The following is a 19681-nucleotide window of genomic DNA, read 5'->3' as shown; positions in this document are numbered from 1 at the left end:
TCAGTTCAGGGTGTGAGTGTGGAGGTTATTTAGTTAGTAGTTGTCATGGACTTGGAAATTTCAGATTTTCTGTTGGTACACTTACACCATTTCTGCCTCTGCTTCCATGATCTCTCTTTTTAAAAAATTGAGATAAGATATAATGTTTCATTAAGTTTAAGGTGTTGGACCTGTTGATTTGATATATTTATGTATTCAATATGGGGCTTTCTTGATGGCTCAGATGGTACAGAATCTGCCTTCTATGCAGGAGACTTGGGTACGATCCCTGGCTCAGGAAAATCCCTTGGACTAGGGAATGGCAGTCCACTTCAGTATTCTTTCCTGGGGAATTCTATGGACAGAGAAGCCTAGTGGACTACAGTCCATGGGATCTCAAAGAGTCAGACATGAGTGAGCAACTGACACTTCACTTTCACTTTCTTTTTCATGTATTCAGTTCAGCCTCCATGATCTCTCAACCTTTAATATCTGAATCACCAAAACAACTTAAAATTTCTCCAGAATTTCTCTTTCTTGAATTTTCCTTCTCTCTTTCTCTGCTGTTTCTCTTCCATAACATTTCAGCCAGAGTAAATTTGCTATCTTCTCAGGGGGCATATCCCTTCTTTTTATGACTTTGCCTTAGGACCAAAATTTTGGATTATAGCAGTCTCCCAACCTTCGTTCCTCCTTCCTTTGTTCTTTAACAGATCAGATTCAGGGCTTTATTCTAATTTGCCTTCCTTAATAAGCCAAAATGGATCTCACATATAAAGAAGGGATTTTAGAGCTGGTTCCCCCACGGTGTGCGTATGTGTGCTCAGTCGTGTTCAACTTTTGCAACTCCGGGGATTGCAGCTCGCCAGGCTCCTCTGTCCATGGGATTTCCCAGGCAAGAATACTGGAGTGGGTTGCCATTTCCTTCTCCAGTTCCTCCGCGTCTGTCCCCCAGATTTCAGGAGATGTCAGTTCTCGTGCCAGTTTATACTCCCTCTCTCCCACGAGTTACTTAGTATCTTCTGTAACACTGGGATCATATTTAGTTAATGACAGATGGTTGGTTTGACTTGCTCAGCCATATTTTCCTCCTTACTAGACATGGTCTTTAAGCCTGTCTCTGGAGAGTGTAGAGAAAGGACAGTTGTTGAAAGGTTTAATACTTACCATGATGCCCTTTTACTCCTTGCTGTTTTGGCTCTGGGGATAGATAGTTGGTTCTTACTGGTTTTGTTTGTCCCTTCCTCCTCGTGCATTTGATTGTCCTCCTACTACTTCAGCTAGAGGACGTGCAGCCAGAGTGGTGGTTTTCCATTTTCCATTTCTAGCAGTAATGGTAACAAAACTCAGAACAGGTAAAAATCACTATTTTAGTTAAATTTAAAATGATTTCCTTTGAGGTGGAGTTTGTCTTTTTTTTTTTTTTTTTTTCCTGCGGGGACGGGGGACAGTTCCTGGTCAGGCCCCACAGGGAAGGGAGCCATGGGCAGCCCGGGGTGTCCAGGAAGCAGGGAGCCGTTGAGTAGGGTTCCCAGGAAGCCCTGCTTCCAGCATCAGTTGTGCCAAGTGGCCTTCTCAGCACTGCCCAGGGTGGGCATCTGAAGACCATCGTGAAATAGACATCATTTGCTGAGGTGGAGTTTGAAGTAGAAGAATATTCATCTGTTTTCACTTCAAAATGATAAGTATCAATATTATACTTAATATCTGTTTCTACTTATATACATAGAAGCCTGTTATGAAAAAAGCAAATTTATATCAGTGATGTAACGAAATTAATGAAAATTATTTTTTAAATTGGGATTACTTTTTTCTAATACAAGTGAACCTGGTTCTGAATTGCAGCTGCACAAAGTGTGTTTTGAAGCACAGTAACCCAGGTGGAAACAAACATGCTGTTTGTTTTTTTAAATTACAATAATTACTTTATCCTCACTGTCTATTAAATAGATTGTGCATAGGAAAAACAGGAAAAATTAAAGATGAGTTCATTGTTTTAATTAAGCATTAACTAGTTTTGGATAAGTTATATTTAGCATCCCAATTAGAATTCTATTCTCCATGTTTTTATTACATTTTCTTTTTTTTTTTTTTTTGCTTTCAACTTACAGTGTTTAAAATTCAATAAGATGTTAAGAGATAAGCCAGAAATGTAGACTGTTACAGAAGCCTAGGAGATTTAGTTAATCTGACCTAGATGTTCTTTTGATGATTGAGATTGATTTGGGAAAACAGTCCTTAATTTCATAATGAAGCATAGGAATATCTGCCATATAAGTCAGTTGTCCTGCCAGTGACAGGCAGATTAATCGGCCACAAAAAGGAAGAGTTTGCCATGAAAGTTGTGCTATTTAGATCATTGCCATTTGGATGAGCAGTAATATTGAAAGTTGTAAGTGAATGTAGCCCTTACATTTTGCCATGTTCTAAAGAGGATTATCTAGTATTTTTTTCAAGGGCTTTTTGTGTACATTTGATGTTGGCTTCGTTTTCAGTGTAATGCACGTGAAACAGAACAGATAATGTGAGAACATCCTTGAGTAGAAATTGGATGTGAAAGTAAATATTAGTGATGTTTGAGAATATATATATATATCAACAGTTAATTTATTCCACATTTATTTCTTGTAACCCAAAATCTGGGTACTTGCACAGTTAGAATGAGAACACTTAATTTACAAACTTCTATACCAATTTTTTTGTCGTTCTACCAAAGCCCTGAGATGTTGGTTCTTGCATCAGCTTTTAATTTAACATTGTACAATATTAAGAAATAAAACATAATGAGGACTTAGAAATAAGAGATCAGATTTGAGGGTTGCTTGGTGTAGTCCACAAAACTGAGTGAACAGAGCAGTAAAGGCATGTCCTCTGGACTGGAGCTGCCAGGGTATGTTGTTTTCTTGTCATAATACTGTGATCATGTATTAAATACTGTAGTGTTTCCATAGGGAAGCCCTCATAGATGATGAAGATGCTGTGGGTAGAGTGATAGATCCTTGAAATTAAATGTGAAGTGGTTTGTCTTTTATTTTAGTATCCAAAACTGTAAAGTAATTGTTTTGAAACTAGAATTATTGACTAATTATTAGTTATTCCTAATTGAGGCTATAACATACATCTCAATTATTGAAATAAGCTAAGACTATGAACTAACTGAGTACTTGGATTGTTTTTAGTACCTAGCTCTTGAAACATTTAGTTTTCGATACTAGGCAGGCATGTGTGGTCATCAGAATACTTTCATCACTAAGTTTTACAAGGCATGTTTCTGTAAAAGCCATGGGTTTATCATTGTGATAATTATTAAGTCTATGAAACGTATTAATAATTTTTGCTTTCTGAATCTCTTGGGATCTCTATAAAGTGTGTGTGTGTGTGTGTCTAATTTGATATATTTTGGAGTTGATTTAGTCCATCATTTCAAGGTTTCTTTCTTTTTCAACTACAGAACGCTTAGCCATTTTTAATAATTATAGATTTATGGAATTAAAATTGACCTACAGAGTAGCATTTTGAAATAACCCGAATCTGCTAGACATTGGTTAAGTATAGGTTGTTCTAATCCTAAAGGTCCTTGATAACTGTGGGATTAAGTTATAGATTTCTTTTAGTATATACATTTGGGAAGGAGGCAGCCAGGGTCATTAGAAGGAAAACTGTCATTGAGGGAAAATTAACATTTGGCTAAAGCCTTACCTTGTGTGCTGTATGATTATTTTATTTTACAGACTCCAGGCATTAGAGCTCGGCCTACAAGACTTCAGTGGTTTTGTGATAGATGTATTGCAAATAATCAGGTTTGTGTTTAATTTCTGGTCTCCCTCACCCAAAACTGTGAGTAGAAAGCAAGTGTCCTCCATGTCCTGTGAGCAGTTGGGGATTTCATGAGATGTAGCTTTGCTTACCTTTGGTTACCTTGGTGATTTTCCAAATAAGCAATCACTTAATTCTGGTTCCTGAGGTCTACAGAATCCCTAAAAATAATAACATGGGCTCTGAAGATTTCAGCTGGCTTCATTCTGCTTGTTGGTTTGAGCAGGGCTGACGTTTCCTTGGCAGTTGAAACCTGCTTCAGTCGTTAGTGACCAGAGGAAATGCTTGATGGGAGCCCAGTGGAGTTTCTACTTTACTCCAGCCCAGATGCCTCTCACATCGTGCCAAGAAAAAGCCACAGGGAAAGAGGAGTATAAAGTTGGGGTGGAGAATATTCCTGTTAACAGATATAGATGTACTCACTGAGTCCTCCACCCTCAGTATCTTTGAATTTTCCAAAATGCTCCTCTGTGGAGGTTTTCACAACTAGAGAGTCATTCATATGTATTCTTGTCTCCAAAGAATCCTTTAGCTCTTTAGTTTAAAATTGTTTTTAATTGTGATAAAATACGTATGGCATCACATTTATCATTTTAATCATTCTTAACATGTATAGTTAGTGGCATTAAGTACAGTTGCATTCTTGTGCTCAGTCCTTTAACCTTTGAAGTAAAGTTAGCCTGCCCTTTGGGTAAAGCTGATTTGAAGGATTATTCACCTGTGACTTGTCAACTATAAAATGCATCCTTTATACAATCTAGATCCCTCTGTTAATCTTATTTTTAAGGTTGAAACTCTAGAAAAATTAGTGGAGCTGACACAGAAGCTATTTGAATGTGATAGAGACCAGCTATACTACAGTCTGCTAAAACTATATAGTAAGTAATATGACTCTTTCTCATGTTTTTATTTTGAGACATTTATTCTGTGGAAGGCAGTGCCTGGAAAGGAACATCAGGCCCTGAGGAAGCTCCTGGGGGTTTTCACTTGTGGAGTCTTCCACAGAGGCTCAAGTAGAGGCTAGATTGAATTTATATCACAAAATGTTGTGTTGTTTCACTAGACATCCTACGGTCTTCCCTGACATTCTTACTGCAATAATGAGAAAGTGAGTAAACTCTTCATCAGAGCCACAGAATTTAATGGGTGTTTTTGAGGAGAAACTATTCTTTTTTTCTTTTAATTTAAATTCTTTAGTAAATTTATCAGTCTATATTATTACTTCTATAAGTAATCATTGACATATTCATGCGTCTAGATATTTTTCCAGAAAAATGCATGTTTATATACAGACTCATTGTAAAAAATTCCTTTTCAAAATGTGATTGTATTGTAAGATAGTTTTGACTCAGTTCTATATTACCAACCTTTTCCTGCACTTTATCATCCGCCAGTGACTATATTGAACAGATATATTAGAGTTTACTCAACTTGTCTCCGACTGCTAGACGTGTGACTAGATTTTAGTTTTCCGTCTTATAAAACACTACATTAGTCATCTTTATACCTTAATCTTTGTTCACAACCTTAATTGTTTCCCTAAGCTGAATTTGTATTTGCACTAAGGGTTGAAAGTGACGGTCATTTCTGAAACTTGGGGTCTCTGCTGTTAAGGAGTTGTCTAGTATGTTTATGCAAGTTTACACATCTGGAACTGTGTAGTCTCTTAAGGTATTTTGTGGAGAGAAACGACGGAATAGTCGGTGACCTTTCTTCCTTCCTTTCCTACATAAGATATTTGATCTCGATTTATTCTTCTTTTTCCTTCACCAAACATAGACAGCAGTGAATAAGCTGATTCATTTGTCTTTTTGAACTCGTATTTATCATCATTGGAGGCTTTGTCTTACATCTTGATGGTGTATATTAAATATGCTGGAAATCTTACATTTCATTCGTTGGTTACATTGACATACAGTTCACATGTAATTCTTAAAACTTTTCCCTTGAATGATGATCAGATTCTGGCATCCAACACTGAGGTTGTTGTTGAATGTATAGAATTTTAAAACTTGGGTTTTAGGCATTTAATCCTTAATTAGTAGTTTATAACCTGTATTAAAGTGCTAATTCTCCCCACTCCCCCTGATTTTCTTACTTTGAGAGAATTCTTTCTTTCATAAGTTCTAATTTTTTGCAAACTAAAAATACCGAAGTGATACATCTAAATGAGTTTTCAACCTTTAAAGTCATCCCCATAGAAGTCTTTGATTCAGAAATATCTCTGAAGCCCACAGTGCTAGCATTGAGGTAGGCACTGCAGATAGAAAACTGGCGTTCTTCAGAAGAGCTGGACCTGAGCTGGGACTGCCGATCCCTTGGGCTGAAAGAACAGCTGCAAGGACACAGGAGGTGCGTCCAGGGAAGATGAGAGGCGGCCGGCTTTACAGGCTTCTTTCTCCCTCTGGAGCTGACCTTTTGCTATTGTCAGCAAAAGGAAGAAAAGGAAAAACAAGTTTTAAGTTCATCTTAAAATTTCCTTTAGGGATAAGCAGGAACTCTTACCAGTAAACTCTGAGGTTTATTAGCGTTTTCTTTAATCCCTCTGTCTGTTCTGATGGACACCCCCTCCCAGCTCTGTATTTGAGCCAATAGTCTGAGAAGCTCTCCTCTGCTCAGCCGAGGAGCCTCTGAGGGTGAGATAGCATGACAGTGGCCTCTCATGGGACTGGAATCCAGAGGAATCATCATAGGGAAGTGTATACTTTTTAACCCAGCTTCTGTCATGTTATGAATCAATAATGTGGTTGTGGTAACCCTAAACCTTCCCTTTCTGAAAGAAGAAGCAAGCTGTCTCCTCCTGCATGTGCCCCCTGCCCCTTTTTTGCCCTCTAACTTGGACCACTACTTAAATATGTTGAATAATTTATAAAGCACAATTTATTTGAAAAGGAACATGTAGTATGGAATGATATACAGAATGTGGCCCTGTAACACATGAAAAGTCCAGACTGGATTTCTGAGAAAACAGTTTGTTCAGTGTATTGGAATTTTTTATGAACTCATTCTTTTTCATAATATAATTTTAGCCCTTGAAAGTTCATTTTATTATTTCGGAGTATTTGTTAAAGGGCAGTTTTGCTTGTTTTATTTTAAAATAGTACCTTTCACACACATGTACACACTTACTTTGTTGTGAATTACAGCACACTACAGAAACATGCACAAGACAGAGATACATTGCTCCATGGTTCTGTAACACCCAGCCTCCATGGAACTATAATGGAGGTTAAGGAATAAAAATGTAACTCTCTTCATTCCTGTAAATACTAGCTCTACTAAACCAGCTTTCCTTTTCTACTTAATAATATGATGTTCAAAGGTGATCTGTTATAGGAATCTGCCATAATTCAAACTTTAGTTCTCTCCTTTCTAAGATATTTTGACTTCCCACTGTGATAGTCTTGTGAAATTAGCTCCTAAGCCCTGCAACAAACATTACATGAATGAAACAACTCCCTCACCTGCATATATATTATTATTTTAACATTACTAATAAGGAATATTCTGTTATTTCTAAAGGACAGTTTTTTCTTCTTACAGTTTTATTATATTCAAAACACTTCAGTTTCTTTACATATACAAAGAAGAGAATTTATTCTTTGTATATGTAAAGTACTCTCGCCAAAACTTGAGCTGCCTTACATTCATAATTTTGCGATAAAAGTTCTTTGAATCTATTTTTAAAACCCCAACATTTAAAACATGAACACTTATGGGATTTCCCTAGTGGTCCAGTGGCTATGACTCCATGCTTCCGCTGCAGGGGACCTGGGTTTGATCTCTATTCAGGGAACTAAGATCCCATGTGCTGCATGGCACAACTGGGAGGAAAAAGAAAACAGGAAAACCGCCCTGAGTGTTTATCCTAAGATGTTATTTAGGTGCTATTTTCTTTACTTATGACCATTGACATTTCTTTTTCATGCTGTATAGTCTTCCCTCCTCCATTATCACACACACAACATGAATGTATTCTGAATCACTGAAGGGCCCAGCCAGTACAGCAGTATACAAAGCAAAACGTCAAATGTTGTGTCCACACAATACCTGAGTTAATGTGTCCATGGCCATCCTTCCAAATCACTCTCTCTACATTTGTATCCGTGTATTTTTTTGCATATACACCTATTATTATTCTGATTGTTTAATGCTCTACATGTTTTGTGCGCTGTGTTCTGTAGCTTATTTTGTTAATATGAAATAAATTCATAGGAAAAGGTACATGCTTGCTTTTCTCCTTTTAGTTAACCAGTTTTAAGTGCTGGTATCCCTGGAACCTCCTAAGTTGGTCATTAAACATTTTTTTAATGAGTTTATGAACTCTTTGGTATATTTGTGTTTCATTTCCTTGCAGTCATTATTCTTTTTGGTGCCCAAATTGTCCCGTCTTTGGCCACTGGGAACCTCTTTACATCAGCTCCCTGTGTCATTTGACATTCTGCATTAGTCTTTGATAGGTCCGTATATTTAGGCCAAGCAGGACCATCCCGGCTTATGTAGCGTAATTCCTGTCCAAACTTTATTTTAGAGAGGAATGATATTTAGAGACCATAATCTGGTGATTGACACATGGGAAATTTAGAAACTACCCCATCCTGTCAGTAATACATAAAAACTTGCCAACTTTATAATTAAAACTCTGAACTCTAGAAATCTTTGTCTCAGTTTAACACTATAGGAACCGTGTGTGAAGTGCCAACTGTTGTTACATGCTGGTCAGATGGCCCCACAGTGAAGTCCCACAGCTATGTTCCTGTAAAATTCACTGATAGTGTCAAAAATTCCTTGGTTTTTATAGTTTAAGAGTTCTCAGATCATTTAGTACATCAGTGCTCTTGTTCTTTAAAGAAGGAACCATGAGTTCCAGGAAAGTGATGGAATTACTGAGGCAGTGTCCATTCCCTGGTTACAGCCAAGTCTGTGGGCTGTTTGATTTTTCAGATAACAAGTATGATTGTTGTTGTTTTGGTTAAAGGAATTTAAAGCCCCCGGGGTATATTATTAAAGCCTTAGCCTTTCTGTGTCTTGGTGAGAGCATGGCTACCGATTTTGGCACTGACTAGTTTGGTTGCCTCAAATTTTTGTTCTATATTCTGTGATCCAGGTACATTTCCAAGATAGAAAGTGTGTATATCTCAGTTTCGTGCTGTATACACTGTCTAGTTCTCACCTGTATTCTGAAATATTTTCTTGTAAGCTGTTAGTCCATTTGAACAGGTGCCTCTCTGTTGTAGCCTGTTCTACCAAAGTGAATTATCTTCCCATACTCCTTCCAGTCTGAAAGCATGGAACTGTATCCATCTCTTCACTATCCGAAATAATAATTATTAGCTTAAAAAAAGTGCCTAAGCAGTTCTGTCCCCAGTGTGTGGAAACTTTCCCTGTGTCCTCCACAGTCCATAGTACCCTTTGGCATGAAACAGAAGTGGTCCACCTTTCCCTTTCTACAGAATTAAAGATTTGGGGGCTTGGGTTTTTGTTTTTATTTAATTAAAGTGTATTTGATAACCTTTATATATATAAAGTTAAAATGTTTTATATATTAACATACTTGAAAAATTACTGTTGAATTTTATATTACATGAAAACATCTTAATGAAGGAAAAGCATAATTAGCTTATGAGAATCTTGCTTTGAAAATTGTAAATTTAGTAAGGATTTTATGTTAGTTAGGCTGATTTTATTATCAAAGTGTATATAAAATCACTCTGAACTTTAGGTTAATTTCTACTGTTTGGTTCACCTTTTAGTATATTCCGTATGAAACCTTGGGCTGCCATCTATGTATGACTCCTAGGAAATTTTCTACTTGTTTTCTTTTTCTTTACTGGACGTTTCTGATGGAGTGTGAATGTGTTTTGTTTTTGTTCTTTGAGTTTTTTTTACTTTGAAGAGTCCGTTATCAAAAAGCTTATTAGCTTTTCAATTTTAGGGTGGGAGGAAATCTAGGAAAATTTAATGTGTTTTAGTATTTTGATATTTTTGAGAAACAAACATTCTTATGTTTTCTGAAACATTCGTGTCCTGAAACAAACCCTCTTCCTGCAGCTGACCATACACCATTGAGATATTTCTTATTCATATTTTCAAAAGGCCACTTTTAAAACAGTATTTCTTTGTAACAGGTGTATTGAACTTAGTGTCATAAGTTTTTTCATATTTTGCTCTAATTTTTCACAGGCAGAAACTTAAATGACTTTCTCTTTTTTCAAAATTCATAGAATGTTTAAAAATGAAGTCTTGATTCTTAAAGTTTTTGCTATTTGTGAAAACTAGGTTATCACACAGAAGAAACTAGATATTTCATTATGAAGGAAACCTGCCAGTTTCTTTCCAATAACCTTCCTCTCCCCCTGTAATCTTACTTAAGTCTGTTGACATGAGAAATCTATTACACACTGACAGAAGTTCTTAAGGTCGACAGAAGAGACAGGATTCTCCCTATTGAACTAAGCAAAAAACTTTGTTGATTTGTCGCTTTTGACAAAGCTCATACCTTTGTACGTTTTCAGTCATTGTAGCTGTCTACTGGACTGTATATGTGCATCCTGTCATCTTTCCAGAGTCTACTGCTCGTAGTTGAGAAGTTTTTAATGAAGTGTGGTTTTTCTTTTCTTGTGTTTTAATAGGTAAGGACTTTCTGTGGTTTAAACTTCAAAAGGTACAAAAGGGTGTACAGAGAGAAGTCTTCTCACTTTTGGTCCGCAATACCCTTTCCCTGGAGGCAGTGTTTGGAATACTTGCTTTAGCAGCAAATAAAACGTTTTCAATATTTTCATGAATTTTGTTTAGTATGTTCATTAGTTTCTATTTATTTTTACAGAAGTAAATGGTGACTGGCAAAAAGCTGATGCTGTCTGGAATAAAATGCAAGAAGAAAATATTATTCCTCGTGAGAAGACATTAAGGTTATTAGCAGAAATCCTTAGGAACAATAATCAAGAGGTTCCATTTGATGTACCCGAGGTAATTTGTTTTTAACTACAAGCATAATAGATTTTGTCGTCGATGTAAATTTAGGTTATAGATTAACCCAGCTTTACATTGAAATGGTTGCTGTATTTACCACTTTTTCTTTAACTGAATAATTTTATTTTTAAGTTGTGGTATGAGGAAGAAAAAGATTCCCCAACTTCATTACCCTCACCTGTAGAAGTTAATCTCCAGAAAGAGCTATTGAATGCCTGCCGCACGAGGAGAAACAAAGGTAAACACGTGCCCTGGGGTCTTCGTTTAGAGAGCAGCGTGGGGTCTAAGCCCAGCAGGTCAGTAGTGATTTAGGAAGAGATGGAATTCTCTGTATATATTAGTTATTTTCTTTCATTTAACAAAGACATTTTGGTACAATTGGGAAAATTTAAATGTCGACTCAGTAGTAGGTAATTAAGGAATCACTCTCATGTTTATATTAGATAGAATAACAGCTTATGATTTATAGATGTCATTAAGTTTTGAGATCAGTAGTGAAGTATTGAGAAATGAAAAAACTGAAGATTTCTGTAATTCATTTTAAAATACTTAAGCCATAAGCCATAAAATATTTAAGTCAGGAGCCATGTGTTTAAAGGTTAAACAGATCAGGAAACATGTTGCTTATTAGATGTAGGCAATGGGTATATGGTGGGGGTCATTATACTATACCTTATATTTTTCTGTACACTTGAAATTTTTCATAATGAAAACTAAAATACATGTTATTTTATCAAAATTGCACTTTGAAAATAACGTGATCGTGAATTTTTTGGCAAATGTATTTGTTACATGTTTTGATTTTATGTGAAAGCAAAAAACGATTAGGACTTTACGCTTCATACAGTATCTCTGCTTAACATCTCAAGGTTGTAGGCTGGATATGAGACCCGTTTCTTGCTCTTCTTCCCTTTTTTCAGTGGTGATATTTCCAGAAGGTGTGCCTACCTCTCTTAAACTACTTTAAAATTTCTGTGACTATCTTGAACCCTCTGATACAAGCTTGCCTTTCACATTCTAGATGTTTTCATTCAGACTTCATCATACTCTTCCCAGATCATACACTACTTCCATTTTCTTCACTTAAGTTTACTCTGTAGAATGCTTCTGTTATCTCTAATTTCTCCAGTTTTTATCTAGATTTCCAAGTATGCTTTATGATAATTTAACCATTATGCAGCAGATTTGTTTTCATTCTAGTATTGACAGTTTTGAGTTCTCTTCCATAGAAAGCCATCAGTTTAGGAATTTATAGAACCTCTTAACTTTTTTTTCTTCCCAAGAGGGCATTAAATTTTTTATTGATTACACGTGATAATAGATGATACACAAGCTTCATTCCCATCTATAACTTTATTGGTACCATAATTCATTTTAAATATATCGCATAGGATATGCCAACAATCATTAATAACCAAAAAAGAACTCCATGACTTGGCAAGGGTGACCCTTTTAACGGTGAACTCCAGGTCACAACAAAATAACTGTCAGTTCAACTACACCAAGGTTCTGAAGACGATAGCTTCTCCACCAAAGCAGGTTGTAAATAAATTTCAAATGGAACCTGACGTCACCCTGAAGGAATTCTAACTTCACACTGTTGGAGTAGTTTACCAAAATGGCTTCAGAGTAGACTAACTTTACACAGCACCTTAAAAAAAAAAAAAAGACATTTATTCAGTATCATGAACAGACTATTGCATTTAGCAATCAACAGCATGGGTGGGGAAAAAAAAATCTACATTAAAAACCCTTTGTTGAAATGCTTTATACTTTGCACAGAACAGAAACTAAAATAACCTGTTACACAATTAGTCACAAGTACAGTTCTCAAGTTTTTTGCCCATACACATGAGTATTGTCTAAAACATGTCTTCTTTGTAGCAGCTAGGCCCTGCCACCACCGTGCTTGGCTGAGTTCACAAATCTGCTGTAACCTGTAGCTTCCCTGTCACTTTTCTGGCTCTCCTCTCCTGCTAAGCCTTGTTTTCTGGCAGTAATTAGAACCTTCTGCCACTGCCATAGCTACTGCTGCTGCTGGAGCCACCATAGCCACCTTGATTTTGTGGTTTGGCAAAGTATTGGCCTCCACCATCATACAGGCCAGAACTTCTGCCTCCAAAATTTCCTCCTTTCATGGGTCCTAAATGTAAAGATTGTTGTAATTGCCAAAATCACTGTAGCTTCCGCCACCTCCAAAATTGCTTCCATCATTACCAAATCCATTATAACCATCCCCACTGCCACCGAATCTGCCACCACGATGGCTGCACCAAAGCCACCTTGACCACTGAGGTTTCCTCCACAACCTCCACCAAAGTTTCCAGAACCACTTCGACCTCTCTGGCTGGCTGAAGCACTAGCCATCTCTTGGTTAGAGAGGGCTCACTTCACAGTAGTGGCCATTCACAGTGTGGTATTTCTGAATGACCAATCTTATCTACGGAGTCATGGTCATCAAAGGTTACAAAAGCAAAGCCTCTCTTTTTGCCACTGCCTCAGTCAGTCACGATTTCAGTCATTTCAGTTTTCCCATACCGTTCAAAATAACCCCTCAGGTGATGTTCTTCAGTGTCCTCTTTAATGCCACCAACAAAAATCTTTTTCACAGTTTAGTGGGCACCAGGTCTTTGAGAATCTTCTCTTGAGATGGCCCTCTGATTCCACAACTCTTCGTCCACCTTGTGTGGCCTTGCATTCCTGGCCACATCCACCTCCCACCGTGGCGTATGTGACAAACCCAAAGCTTCTGGAGCACTTGGTGTTTGGATCCCTCATTACCACAATCTGTGAGCATTCCCCATTGCTCAGAATGGCTCCCCAGACTCTCATCGGTTGTTTCAAAGCTCAGTCCTCCAACGAAGAGCTTCCATAGCTGTTCGGGCTCTTTGGGAGACTCTGACTTCGACATGATGGCAGTGGAGACGGGGCAACTTCAATGATGCTTTCGGGGCGGCGTCCATGGGCAGAAAGGAGGAACATAACGAACATATCTCCCTCTTAATTTCTTAACTAGAAATTTTGTGACAGGTTTTGTGACACAGATATACAGTGTCTGAGGTAGGAATTAAGCTAAACTTTTAAGCTTTCTCAATCCTGCAGAATAACTTTATTCTTTCTGAGTTACTTTCTTTGGCTGCATATTCAGTCTAATACATGCTTGAGTCTTTTGCCATGTATCTCTTAAACCTAAAGTTCATTATTATCGATACTGTTTAAATATTCTAATAGAATTTTGATTTAACTGAAATGAATGTACAGTTAGTGTATACTTCCTATTTTAAGATTCCAAAACTCCATATATTGCCTTTTTTAGTTGTTTTTATTTAAGTAAAAACATCTAACCAGTTAACTAAATATAATGCATTATAAATATAAAGATATACCCCTGCTTTAGTTTTAATATACCATATGCATTTATCTAGTTGGTTTCATTCTGTTAATTCAAGAGGTTTTAGTTACTTTTGTATAGAAGCGCTTGGCAAAATGTACTTTGAAAACTGAATTCAATACTACAATTTTAGAAAACAACTAGTAAGCTTTTCTGTATTACGTTGTTGATCTTAAGTACTCAGACTTTACTTACTGTAAATTTTCACTTAGCAAAGTAGTGAACCTATTATATATGCTTGTTGGGATGTAGCCAGTAATTACAATACATCATAATTTCTAAGCTACCTTTAAAGAAAAATATATGCATTATATACTGAATGATAAAGTCTGTCTTTTCTTAGTTAAGATGCAAATATTAGTGTCATATCTTTTTCTCTTGTTTTCTCAGAATTTAACTTGAAAGGTTAAGTTTTCGGTATTGTCTCTTCAGTTTAATTGAAGGGTTAGTTCATGCTCCCATAACTTGTAAACACAAGCATAATTTCTGCTTGGGCTTTCTTTTTTTTTTTCCTGCTTGTTAAGAAATGTCTAAAGTAGCACAGAATATTCTTCTGAGCTTTAATATCATCTTCATTCCTAGTTATGTGTTCTGTATTTCTTTACATGGAGCTTTATATCCATAAAAGGTCTTGAGTGATAGTTCCGTTATGCCCCACCTTTTTTGTGACTTGTTTATACACAACAGAGTGTGGATTATAGTTTCAGTTGGGTGTTTATAGCCAGGCAATTTTATTTCAGAAAAGTAAGTGACTGAAAAGTGTAGTTACTTCTCTTTTGGTAACATCTTTTCATTCACTGACAGTTATTGTGAACAAGTGAAATAAAACTGTTAATCAGTCAAACAAATGTTGCTTAGTTTACTTGTTAGATATCTGTATATTTGAAAATTGTATGTTTTTGTATAAGTCCTGTCGTAGCCAAATAATTTGATCTCCTAATTTTAGAATTATAGGCTATATTCACTTTAATGCTATTGTGTTGAAATGTTAACCGTAGTAACCACCCACTTATAGATTAAAGATTGCTTTAAAGTGAATCTTTTGCTCCCCTCAATCTAAATTACACCCCTGGTTTATTTGGACTTTAACACACATTTTACAGTTTATTTTGAAACTGGGATCTTTTGACAAACAAATTCAGAAGAGCTGTGTTCTGTTTTTACTGCCATGAAAATAATTTATTGACTTTAGAGAGCTAGTATGAAAAAATCATTGTAAAAGGAAGCCCTTTGTATTACCATCCACTGGAATTAAGTAGTAGTTTCCAAAACTGTCCCTTACTTTTTTAAAGATTGGAACAGTGATACCATCTGCTTATTTGGTCAGTATGTATCTCTTAGAGGGGTGTACTGGGTGAGTATTAAAAGAAGCAGAAATAGGGAGTTTGGGGCTTTGCTTCAGGGCTTTCCCCCTCCTTTTTGCCATTTCAGAATAATGTCATCTCATTTTTTGTTTTCCTTCATAGATGCATTTAATATTTTCCTGACAGCAAAAAAGCAAAACATTGTGTTTGACAATGAAGCTTATGCCAGGCTTATAAACTTACTTTTGATGAAGGATAATTCTACGCAAGCAATGCAAGTGAAAGATTTGTAAGTATCAGTTCATTTATTAAACTTCACACTCAAAAAAGAAAAACCTATAATTAGGATTTTTCTAATGTATTATAGTAACAGTTGCTTAATTGTCTTCAACTACCCATAGGAATTATATAAATGGTTTTTTAATTTTAAGGGGGTTTTTAAACTACAAAAGATAGAACTTTTATTTGTCCTGCACACTGCAGTTTATTTTATTTTTACCGTATAGAATCTCACAACTCATGTATGCTATTCATATACAGAAAAGTAGTTTGGTTTTTCTGGGAGGAGGGTTCTGTTTTGTTTTATAGGTATCTGTTTTATTTCTTGTTCAGCAGCTCGATCTGTGTACCTTTTATGGTGGAAGCAGCCTAATATATGAAGGCATCAAGGGTTTTGAACTTAGGCAAGGCTTTGAATTGTACTTGAAAGCCCTTTGGAAAATTTGTTCCTATCTGAACCTCAGTTTTTCTTCTCTGTAATGAAATGATAATAAATCTTACATTAATTCTTCTAGGCATTGAAAGACATAGGGTGAAGTAGGAAAAAAATATATGGTACTCAGCACATTTTAAATACCTTTTCTCTGTCCCTTCTTGTTTTGTAACCTGTTTTGTGGTGTGTAAGTGGTAATGGTTTTGTCTCTCTGGCTAGTTCCTTAGAGTAAAATACTTTTTAAATCAGAAAAGTAAAGCTTTCTTCCCTGATGTGTTAGTTAACTGACTCAGTTGTCTTATTCCCAAGGAATTAACTTCAGAAGTTAAGTAAATAATGAGGAAGGGCCTAGAAAGGAGTGGATCAAGGTTACCTGCTCTGGTATGTAGACCTGTCCTGTTAATGAGTCAATAGCTTTATTTTTCAATGGCAAAAGTCAGTGTGTTCCTAGTATATTGCAAGTTTTGAAATGATGTTTCCTGGCTAATTTTTGGCCTTCAAAATCTTTAAGTTGCAGCACTTTTGGAATATTAGAATCCTGAATAGAAGACGGATGTTTGCCATTCTTGGAGTTCACTGGAAAACCTGATGTTAATATTAGTGTTATGTTAAAGTTAGGCACCATAGGGCCATATTTACTGTTTATGTTTTGATATTCTATTTTGAAAAATATGTTGTGTGTGATTGTACTTGTCTATGGAAATACATCTATATCTCTGTATATATACACATGCCATGTGTATATATATACATTCCTAATATGTACATATAAGTGCACGTATATGGATATACCCATGCATCATATATATCTATGATCTTGAGTCATTTGTATATTTGATATTGAACAGCCACACTAAGACTTAAGGTTAGATTCTTAATGCATTGTGTCTCATTTGTGTGTTTACTCAGTTGCTGTTAGTAATTAAATTATCTATCTGAGGAATACTCAGTATATCCTCAATTAGTGACTTGAAAAATTTGACATTGAACAGCATCCTGTCATCTACAACCATTGAAGTCATCCAGGAGGTGCAGATTTTTTCCAAAAGTTACTTTTCTCAAAAAAGTATTGACTAAACACTATGCTTAATTATCAAAGGTATTTTTGAGGCAACAGGGATTTGGGAGGAAGGGACAGCAGGAAAAAAAGGGGGACATTTTGTGTTGAGAATTGGATATTGAGAGTTTTGAGTTGAGATTATCTGAGGAGATGGAAACAAAGAAAGAAAACTTTTTCAAAAGTCTTATAATCGTGAGGTTGGCCACAAAGACCTCTGAAATACTTCCTCAAAGCACAGATTATATAATTCTTTCATTGTAACTTGGCTGCTTCTTGAACAGCGAACCTCACATTCTGGTAGCACAGGTTCCTCTCCGCCCACCCCAGAAGTTCTGACTCGCCTGATCTAGGGTAGGGCCCAAGAATCTGCATTTTACTAGACATCCCAGCTGATTCAAGAATCTTGTGTCTTAAACATTTTGATCACATACCATTCTCAGTGAGCTGCACTACTGTATGATATGTAAATATATTATAAAACATAGTCCAAAAATAGAAATTTTTCAGAGGATAAGATTTAAAAGTAGAAACAAGCCTTTTCTTGCATCGCCTAGAGCATTCTCACAGTGTGCATACTCTTACTGAAGTCCCCTGGTCTAGAATCGTTTTTCAGATTGTATTTGTAACCAGTTAGTAGATGATGAATTTTATTCAATGGGGCAGAATCAACATCTTTTTTAATGAATAGAAAACACCAAAGCACTCCATGTAGTAAAGATATTTTGTGAACATTTGCTCTCTGTTATATGTGTGTATGTATATTAGTGTGCTGGTTTGTGGTGTAACACATCATTTTTTACCATGTCTGACTGAGAATCTCCATCAAACAAGTGTGAAAGCTGTTGACCTAGAAGGTGGTCATAAGCACATCCCATCTATTTCCACTTACGTCCACAGCCTGTAAAATGTAGGCTTATCTTCTTTCCTCCCGTCCCTCTCTGCATCTTCACGAAGCCTTGCTGTACTACTGAGGTCACTTTCATCTTTGCTGTGTTACCGTTTGGGGAGTGTTTTGTAGATGGCTTCCCCATGTAGTTGTGTGAGCCAAAGAGAATCCTAGGTGCAAAGCTTTCGAATGCCCAAAGGCACTTAATCTAGGAATCTGCGCACATCCTTTTCCTTGAACCAATAAAATGTTGTATCTAACTATGAATAATTGTAAGGATTGTGTCTTGGGTTAGATCTGCATTGGGTAGTTTTGAAAATACCTCTGGACTGGGAATTCAGAAGTGGAAGTTAGAGTTCCAGTTCTCTGTTACTAAAGGAATGTCCTGTAACTTCCCTCCATTGGTTTCCTGGTTTATTACCAACATTCCACTAGGTCATCTTTTCTACTTCCAGCTCTGCATCAGTGATCAGAATGAAACAGAATTGTTGCTTTTTTTTTTTAGAGCCATCATTACTTTAATATGGTCTGGCCAAATGAGCTACTGTGGCAAGTGGCTGTACCCCTAGTATTTTTCTGGCACTATTACTCTCACATTACTCCATAAATAGCAGTCTCTTATAGTTCCCTACATGATGCCACTTGTTCATTCTTAAGAACGGTTGTTTCCCTGTTGAACTAATGCAGTCATTGTTTTTGCTATACCTTTGCTGTCTCTAATGTGTTACAGATTCACTTGACTACTTACTAATGAGATTTCTTCAGTTTTATTAAGAAGGTTATTTAACCTTCCCAACAAGTAATGAAACCTCAAAAGTAACAAATGCCTTTAAAATTTTTGAAAGAATGATGTTCTTTCATTTTTAGTTAGAAATACATTTCTTCGTGTTCCAAAAAAAAATTTAGGTATAGTGAATTTTTTCAGAGGAGGGGAACTACTTATTCATAAATCAGTAAGGGTTATATAAACTGTTATTTTAAATCTTTGTTAACACTGAACTGTATAGTTATAAAATTTGAGAATCATGTGGTGATAGCTCTGCTTTATCTTTGGAGAATAGCACTTTATTTTCTTTTGTTCCTACTAGCTTATTTATTCTGTCTAAAAATAATGTTAAATCAATCACTGATGCTTTTTACTGGATTGGCCAGTTTTTGTTATCCAAAGTAAGATAAATTCTGATCACTGCCTAATGCCCCACACGCATGTTATGTAAGTACAATCCATAGACCAGTCATTGCTTTGAAATCTCTAAGATGAAACTTTCCCTGTAATATTATCTTCTTTGGTTAAGACAGATTAACTTTTGCAGATGATTGTGAGTTAAAAGATTGATACCCTTTTCTCTCTGTGATTTTTTTTCCTTTATTTTGGCAGCTCTAAAAATTAAAATATCTATAGTTCTGTGCTGTCCAATCCAGTAGCCACTAGCTATAACTGCCCACTTAAATTTAAATTACTGAAATTAAATATAATTAAAGTTTCCATTTCTCCACCACAGTAGCCAGGTAGCCACATGTTACTTGTGGCTACCCTATTGGGTGACATGAATAAGAAATA

The 19681-nt window shown here is 36.1% G+C and overlaps 1 protein-coding gene, 1 non-coding gene and 1 pseudogene across 2 annotated transcripts in view; 1 reads left to right on the top strand and 2 right to left on the bottom strand.

Moving 5' to 3' along the window:
• LRPPRC (leucine rich pentatricopeptide repeat containing) overlaps positions 1–19681 on the top strand; it is a 100286-nt gene that overhangs the window by 64158 nt on the left and 16447 nt on the right. Inside the window, exons 26-30 of the mRNA XM_070798575.1 lie at positions 3711–3779; positions 4583–4673; positions 10622–10764; positions 10900–11005; positions 15625–15751. Coding sequence (XP_070654676.1) covers positions 3711–3779; positions 4583–4673; positions 10622–10764; positions 10900–11005; positions 15625–15751 — 536 coding nt within the window. The remainder of the gene's footprint in view (positions 1–3710; positions 3780–4582; positions 4674–10621; positions 10765–10899; positions 11006–15624; positions 15752–19681) is intronic.
• LOC139185995 (small nucleolar RNA SNORD35) lies at positions 1524–1610 on the bottom strand. The gene has a single exon (XR_011569572.1). It is a non-coding gene; the product is annotated as a small nucleolar RNA SNORD35 (small nucleolar RNA).
• On the bottom strand, positions 12307–13678 carry LOC139185758 (heterogeneous nuclear ribonucleoprotein A1-like; annotated as a pseudogene).

Source organism: Bos indicus, chromosome 11 (genome assembly GCF_029378745.1).
Source record: "Bos indicus isolate NIAB-ARS_2022 breed Sahiwal x Tharparkar chromosome 11, NIAB-ARS_B.indTharparkar_mat_pri_1.0, whole genome shotgun sequence".
NCBI lineage: Eukaryota > Metazoa > Chordata > Mammalia > Artiodactyla > Bovidae > Bos > Bos indicus.
The sequence above is the reverse complement of the archived record's forward strand: the minus strand, read 5'-3'. Positions and strand labels throughout refer to the sequence as shown.